The following is an 8,769-nucleotide window of genomic DNA, read 5'->3' as shown; positions in this document are numbered from 1 at the left end:
TTTGAGTGAATGACTTCTTTCCTTTGCCTTTGAGCCTTTTACCCACGCCTCTTTGATAGTCAGATCTTTCGCCTAGAACTATTTCCAGAATGTCATACTGATAACCAGCATCAGATTCAGTACCAAATGTATCGCTCTGGGATTGTCGTTCAAGTCTTTTCCTATCAAGCTCCTTCACTAGTTCCTCCTATTTAAATAAAAATTATTAGAATAAATAATTAATAAATTTTAATAATAAATCATTTTATTCACTTAATTACATAATCTTTTGCAGTAGCTTCATTAACAAAAGTGTCAGACGGCTTTTTCAAATGAACCTCCTTCCATGCATCAACTGCATGCTCTCTGGGAGGACCCCCTATATGCATAAACAATTAAATTAATTTATTATAAAGAAAAATCATATGTAACAATTAAAGAATTAATAGTTACCATTCCGTGCCGTATCGAAGCCAACGATTTTGTGCCTTGCGTTGTTGGTTATTTCATTTGTTGCCGATTCGCTTTGTTTTTACTTAGCAATTCAAAAAAATTTCGCTGGTAAATAATTTGCAAATCGGCTTCCAACTCTCCGTATTCAAGTGGTTAGGAGACAATCCAAAAACTTTCTCCCAATCTTCTGGTTTAGTGTAATGTTGTTTAAAATGCTTGTGTCTGATTGTCTTTCACTCACTATACCTCTCCCCCATCTTCGAATATAAAGTCACCATAAGTAGGTCTCGGTGGGGATTCCCATCAATATCAAAATAAATTCTATGTAATAAAATAATTTAAAAATTATATTAATTTACAAATAAGGATATAAAATAATTACAACCATGAATAATTAAAAATCACTCACTCTTATTCGATTAAGCACTTGATCCTTATATTGTTGGGGTACATAAAAAAAATTGTAATGATGACCTGGACACAAAATGGTTACTTGCTGGCCCATAAATCGAACATAAGTGCTCACTTCAATCCCAAGTACTTTGCTAGCTTCAAGATCCACCTCAACCTTTAAGGGCTTACTAGCATCTGTCCTTTTTTGTTCAAGTTTAGCGTTTGATGCAAGGCCACGACCCTTTCTGACCGGAGGTTGAACTTTATTTATTTGAGAGAAAAATTATTTTATTAGTACATTGAACATTAACCATTTATATTAAGAATAATGTTAGATTTGGAAAAATATGAAAACCTGATTAGCAGGACGAGGGTACCCTAGAAGGATTAGGGGGATCCCTACCATCACCATCCCCACCGTGGTAAGTCGCTAGACTAGCTGACATTGTACTTTACTTTGAAGATGAAAAATAAGAAAATGTAAAAATTCACAAAATGTGAAGCAGATAATTCAAAGTTGACACAAATATTAATACGAAAGAAAAATAAAATATCATTTAACTATATAGGGTTTTTTTAAAAAAAACAATAGTAAGATTAAAGTTACAACGAAGAATCACTATCGTTTCCATCATTCACCAAGTTTTCAATTTCATCCTTAACAAGTTCAACTAGTAAATCATCTACTTCTTCGGCAACATAACTTTAATCATGTTCATTATTTTCCTTCTCAGAATCCACTAACTTATCGGTCGATTCAACAATTACTGGAGGTTCATTCGATTGCAAAATCAACTCTCCAAGATCAACCGTCAAAACAAAATTTGAAGAGTTAGAATCATTTACAACATCAACATCTGTCTCATCTTTATTGTCATTAATGTCCCAAATTTTTCGATGGCTAATATCTTCAACAACATTCCAATCGCGACCTCTGAGTGGATCTTCAAGATAGAAAACTTGCTTGGCTTGGTTAGCAAGGATGTACGGCTCATCTTGATACCAAAATCCACGTATATTTATACTGGTTATATTATTTTCAGTGATTGTCTTCTTTCTTATAGGATTAGTGTTATACCATTTACATTCAAACAGTGTAATTGTATATGCACCAATATAAGATATAGTGATTACATCTTCAAGTATGCCGTAGTAATCAAACCCTTCAGTTCTAGCAACATTAACACCACTATTTTGTGTCTTTCGCTTTTTGTCTCTTTCAGTTGCAATAAACTAAACACCATTCACTACACAACCTTTATGAAAGGTTGTTAAGTAATTGGAGCTAGAAGCTAGAGCGAGTAACTCATCAACATTTTGTAAAGATCCAAGCTTGTGTAACTCATATATCTAAATACATAAAATGTATTAATATGAGAGGAATATAGATTTTTGAATTAAAACTTTAAAATATTGTCATCATACCTTCTTATGAAACCACGGACGAAAAGTTTGTCTATGCAAAACATCGTGGTTACTATTAGGATACTCATGCCTGATCTTCTCCAAATGTTCACTATGAAATATGATAATGTCAAGGTACAATAGAGGAAAAGAGAGAAAAAAAACTAAAAATTTAGTAGAATGTAACAAACTTACTCTAAATAAGTTTGAATTCCAGGAGAATTTTGAAGAATGTACCACTCAACTTTTTCACGACTGATACGATTAAGAGGCTTGATAATTCTGTTAGTCAAAGGACGAGATTGAGAATTAAAAACTGAGAGATAGCGAGAGACAGAAGGTGCATCTTCATTTTGATCAAGATGATTAAATCTTGTTTCACACCCTTTAAAGTACATTGAACAAAAGGTTACCTCCTCATCAACGACATAACCTTCTGCAATTGACCCTTCAGGACGTGCCTTGTTTCCCACTTAATTCTTCAATTTTTTCATGTACCTTTCAAAAGGATACATCCACCTCATTAATGCCAGGCCACCCAGTATAGCTTCTTCAGGAAAATGTAATACCAACTATCATTATGTCAAAAAAAGCTGGAGGAAAAATTAATTCCATCTTTCACAATAAAAGAATTAAATTATTTTGAGCATCCTCCATATCTTTTACATTTAAAGTTCTCGAACATAATTGTCGGAAGGAATTACATAGCTGAGTAATAGTGGTTGCAGTATGACGAGGTAGAAATTTACGGACACCAACCGATAGTACTCACTGCATAATGACATGACAATCATGGGATTTTAACCCAACAATATTTGACTCATCCAGAGAAACTTTGCTCTTTAAATTTGAACAAAAGCCATCGGGAAACTTAATTCCTTTAACAAACTAACAAAATAGTTGTCTTTTTTCACGAGTCAAAACATAAGGAGCATCCAGTTTCATTAGTCTGCCATTCTCATCTTCATAAATCCACAACAATTTCCTAATACCCATCTTCTTTAAATCATGTCGTGCATTGGTTGTATCCTTTGATTTATCATTATCTAAGATGGTTCCTAGGAGACTGTCACACATATTCTTCTTAACATGCATGACATCAATGTTGTGTTTTAAAATATTCGTGCTCCAATACTCCAGCTCGTAGAAAATACTTTTTTTTTCCTTCCAATTAGAAGTTTCTACAACTCTTCTACGTTTCACGCCCCCAAAATCTTCATGATGTCCGGGAATTTGCGGTTCAAGAGCATTAACTTGTGATAATATCTCCTCACAAGTAAATCGTCTTGGAGGAGGTCTTCTTGCAACTTTACCATCAAACTGAGTATCTCTTCTCATTACACGATTACTTGGCAAGAACCTTTTATGACCAACATATGAGGTCTTCCGGATTACTCGAATGGACGTTGTATCTTCATTACGAGTAGGACAAGCTTTATAACCTTGACCACTCCATCCAGACAAGCTACCACGAGCAGGAAAATCATTCACTGTCCACAAAAGCGCAGCACGCATTGTGAACATCGAGTTGGTCGAACTATCTCTCATTGGTACCCCATTATTCCACAACTCCTTTAATTCATCCACCAACGGTCTTAAAAATACATCCATGTCTTTACCTGGAGATTTTGCACCAGGAATAAGGACGGATGGAAAAAATAATTATCTTTTACATAACCAAGGTGGTAGATTACAATTAGCCAAAATCACTAGCCATATACTGTATGCAAGACTCATGTTGCCAAATGGATTAAATCCATCAACAGCTAACCCTAGTCGAACATTTCTTGGGTCGCTTGCAAACGCAGGATGTTTTGCATCAAAGTCTTTCCAAGCAAGACCATTGACCGTGTAACGCCCTAAATAATTAGGTATGCTACCCAAGATACTTACGAAACCCTAATCCCCAAAACGGGATTACTAATAAAATTAGCGCTGAATTTAAACTTTAATAACAATAGGAACGAAAATAAACTTGTAATACTTTAAACTTTATAAACTAAAAGTTATAGAAGTTGGTATCCCAAAAATATTTACAAAATATTATTACAAGTACTTTTCTTTCAGCCGGCCTAAGCGCCAAAACAGAGTCTCAAAAACACAACACTGGTAGACCCTCAACCCGCTTGGTCTGATATGGCCCGGACATGTACATTCTTCGTCCAGCTTGTGCACTCATGGCTGATCAGCAATTCCTGCACAATAGAGCACCCGTGAGCCACGCCCAGCAAGACAGTATAAAACATATCAATTATATGCTTATCATATAATATAAACAACAATGCCATTCAAATTTATCTGTGTGACACAGACCTGCATGTTACGCTCACATGCCTATTTATGTCTACGTGGCGTAGACCTACGTGTTGCTCTCATATGTCTAAATATAATAAGGCCTTAGAATAGTTCATCTCGGTTCTGGTTACCGAGTCCAACTTGATTATGCCTTGAACGCATAACCCTTAATCTCAATATATATATATTTATCACATAATTAATGGTGCCACTGCACTATTTGTCTATTTGCTATAGACCTGTGTGTTACGCTCACACACATATATGTCTATGTGGCATAGACCTACGTGTTACACTCACACGTCTATTTACAATAAGGCCTTAGTAAGGTTTATCTCGGTTATAATTACCGAGTCTAACCTGGTTATGCCTTGCTCGCATAACCCTATTCATATATATTTACGTAATCCATACATTACGTTCTTTCAGTGGTTTATCCTAATAATATACTAGGTCTAACCAAGTTATGTCTTATGCACATAACTCTTGACATATATGTATGCATTCAATATATATCAAAGCATATAGAATCTTGGGGTAATAACCCTAATTGCATACTAAATACTCATTCCTCCAACATATTACAATATGCTCGAAATAACATTTACTGAGGGTAATAACCCTAACTTATGCCTTCATTTAATTAACAACATAATCATACATTATTGCTTCCTTACTTTTATAATATTCTAGGGTAATAATCCTAGACCACATTAACATTAACTCAAGGTACTAGTTTACCGAGTTTAGCTTAATCGTGCCTTAGACGCATAATTCTTTATTCCAACATATTTATCATGGTATAACATTCAACATCTTTTAACTACTAGGGTAATAATCCTAGACCAGATAACCACTCATTTTAGGGTAATAACCCTAATCCCGGTTCTTAATTGATCAAAATCACAATATTTAATATGAGCACCACTGCACTTAACTCTACGTGCCGACTATTGTCTTACCTATTGTCCCAAAAAAGCAGAGATTCCAAATCCCTGGGTGCTCCCGACCAGGTGCCAGTAATCCTAGTCACACAATCTGGGATTTTCACAAATAGGGTTAACCCCTGATTTCACATTGATAAAATATTTACATGACATTTAAAATTCATAAAATCACATAGAGCTCGGAACAAGCTTTCCAATGATATAAAGAACTCCCAACACGGAGTCCTGGGTCAAAAGTTATGGCCAAAACAAAATTCAACATTTTCCCTGATATAGTCCAACCGGAATTTCGGTTGGAACAACCCTGAACCAACTGGAATTCCGGTTGTCTGGGTAGCAACAACACGAAAAATTTCAATCTTTAAGCCCCCATAACCTACTCAAATCTTCCCCAAACACCACCAAACTTTCTAGAGCATCAACATATGACATATTAAACATATTTCACAGCTCAGACACAATAATTTCACTAAAAATCAAAAAGTGCCATTAAAGCTCCAAGCTTGAGTTCCATGAACTCAAGTTTGCTTTTCACAACCAAAATCAGAGTTTGCAATCAAACTTTAAACTCAATGAAACCCTAAAAAACGCCTCTGAATTTACCAAAAAACAAGTCACACAATTCAACACAAAATCATGCTATTCACACCCAATTTTCAAGCACATGAGATAGAACTTACAAGCTAGCTCCAAATATAAATTTTCAACAAACAAATAATATATATTCAGCTAAGAATTCTACAATAAGAAAACCCTAGAATTAAACAAGGCTCAAACATACAAAAATTCCAAAGACTTAAGTAGCATCATGCTCAAATCAACCAAGGATTTCTAACATGCAACCTAAGATCAACTCCATAAATTTCATGCTTTTCATTCACTAAAATTTAGCAACCAAGCTACAATCAAAGCTGTAAAATTTACCTTAAGTCTCAAGCAAGAACTAAGCACAAACACTTCGAAATTCCCAAGCTTAATTCAAGCAAGCTCCAAGCAATTTTCTCACCAAATCAAAGTGAAAATCAAGAGAGTTTAGAGAGAGAGAGAGGGGGGGTCGGCTATAGGGGAAACAAAACCAGAAAATTCTATTCATTTTCTTAAAAATTCCATTTCTTGGTTAATAATCCAAAAGAGTCAAAAGACAAAAATGCCCCTATGACCATTACTCACACCCATGCATATTTAAGGCTAAAAAGGTCATATCATACATAAACATTTTCAATTAAAAATTCAGATTTCTCATTATCAAATAAGGTGCCAAATAATTCAATCCAAATTGCATTTCGGGCCCGCACCCGGTTCGACCCGAAATACTCGGTTGTGACTATACCGCGCCAGCCTGTCAGAACACACCTGAAAAGACAACACATGCATACTATATAATAATATAGTTCCATTTATTATTAACTATTATTATAAAATTTTATGAATATTTTATGAATTAGACACATATTTAAATAAAAAATTTATTCATTAAATTATTAACTTTTTAATTTTTAATTTTTAATTTTTAAATTATTTATTAATTTATATATAAAAAAAACGTATATTCTAGATTTAAATAAATATAAAATAATTATTATTTTAAACAAATTATTATTATTTTAAAAATTTATATTATTTATTAAAATTTAAACTAATTATATACTTAATTCCCAAATTTACAAATTTATCTTTATAAAACAAATTCATGAAACATTACCATTTTCTTATTTATTCATTATTCTTAATTTTTTATACCAACATAAAATTATATTAACAATTATTTCTTAAAAACTTAAAGAAAAGTTTTATTCATTTAATTTCGATTTATATTTTAATTAAAAAAAATATATAAATTCTTCTTATTAATCTTTTTTAATTTTTAATATTTAAGTTATTTATGAATTTATTTAAAAAATAGAAAATTACTAAACTTACTTTTTAAAATTATATAAATATAAATTAATTATTTTGTTAAAAAAAATATTTTTATTTTAAAAATTTATTTTATATATTACACTATAAACTAATATATTATTTATTTCTTAAAATTAAAATTTTATCTTTATAAAATAAATTTTTAATAAATTATATTTTTAATTTTTTTTCATTATTCTCATTTTTTTTAAGATAATATTACATCTTCAACATAACCATCAAACTTATTTAATTTAAATAAAATCTAATATAAAACAAATAAATACACATTATTAAAAACATACATTTCACAAAAGAACTTTTGTGTACACCTTTTCCAAACTACTAAAAATCTTTTTGTTCAATTTGAAAACAACAAGTATAACATATTATAATTACAAAAATTAATTAAAAATACTACAAAATAATACAATACAATATATATATCATTTAATAAACTGTACACAATATATATTATACACATTAATATATACTATATACTTTATATATACATATATATAAATAAAAAAATATACATATTATATATATATTTAAAACATCTATACATTTATAATACACATATATATATAGAAATAAAATATATATATATAGACAGATTAAAATATTATATACACAAATCGAAAAAAAAAAACTTAAATTTATAAACCCTAAAATTATCTATATACATAGATTTATACGCAGATATATATATAGATTTGTAGTCAAATCTATATATTTAAATAAACACAGATATATATACTAATTTATGTATATTTATATATACACAGATTTATATATATACACAGATATTTAAAAATAAATACCTAAATTTATAAAGCCTACACACACAATGATGTAAAGACGGCTTAGCTTTAATTTGGAAATTAGCAGATAATTAGTGTTTAATTATGAAACTTGTTTATTAGTCTTGAATTATTTAAATTCAGAATGCATCTTATATGTCATATATAGAATTTTCATAATTTTACATGTTTTGTGCCCGACAACATTGGAACGCGGTATTTGACTATTAGAATCACATCCCAATATTTTTAGTATAGCGGGGCATTATAGATAGACATTGGGAATATCAGGATAAGTCGAGTGTTTAGAGTTGACGAAAATACCCCTAAGTGATTTTATGTGGGTTTTGTGTGGGCAAGGGTATTTTGGTCCTTTTGCCTATTTGTATTTTGTCCTTTTGTGAGTTTAATTATGTTATTTAGTTTGATTTTTATTAATAATATTAAGCTGATTATTTTGATAAAACCAAGCTTTTAATTCATTTTAGTTTAAAAATTAAAAGTTAAATAAAAAGCTCATCTTTTCTCTCAAGCCTCTCTCTCCTTCGAACCCTATAGAACCAGCTAGGGTTCTTTGATTTTTCATCAAATTGTTG

General features: G+C 31.1%; 1 protein-coding gene across 1 annotated transcript; it reads right to left on the bottom strand.

The window, feature by feature from the left end:
- Positions 1-1,530: 1,530 nt before the first annotated feature.
- On the bottom strand, positions 1,531-3,840 carry LOC133034304 (uncharacterized). The gene is made up of 4 exons (XM_061109361.1): positions 3,123-3,840; positions 2,467-2,701; positions 2,251-2,341; positions 1,531-2,058 (listed from the first exon to the last, which is right to left on the bottom strand). Exons 1-4 carry the CDS (start codon positions 3,838-3,840, stop codon positions 1,531-1,533), a joined length of 1,572 nt encoding a protein of 523 aa, XP_060965344.1.
- Positions 3,841-8,769: the final 4,929 nt, after the last annotated feature.

Source organism: Cannabis sativa, chromosome 2, assembly GCF_029168945.1.
Source record: "Cannabis sativa cultivar Pink pepper isolate KNU-18-1 chromosome 2, ASM2916894v1, whole genome shotgun sequence".
Taxonomy (NCBI): Eukaryota; Viridiplantae; Streptophyta; class Magnoliopsida; order Rosales; family Cannabaceae; genus Cannabis; species Cannabis sativa.
Note: the sequence above shows the minus strand (reverse complement) of the source record. Positions and strands in the feature narration are given on the sequence as shown.

Coding starts and splice junctions, on each gene's coding strand:
- LOC133034304 (XM_061109361.1), bottom strand. CDS start 3,840: ATGGATGTATTTTTAAGACCGTTGGTGGATGAATTAAAGGAGTTGTGG. Junction 2,702..3,122: donor TGAAAAAAGACAACTATTTT/GTTAGTTTGTTA, acceptor TGAAGAATTAAG/TGGGAAACAAGGCACGTCCT. Junction 2,059..2,250: donor GTCCGTGGTTTCATAAGAAG/GTATGATGACAA, acceptor AATGGTGTTTAG/TTTATTGCAACTGAAAGAGA.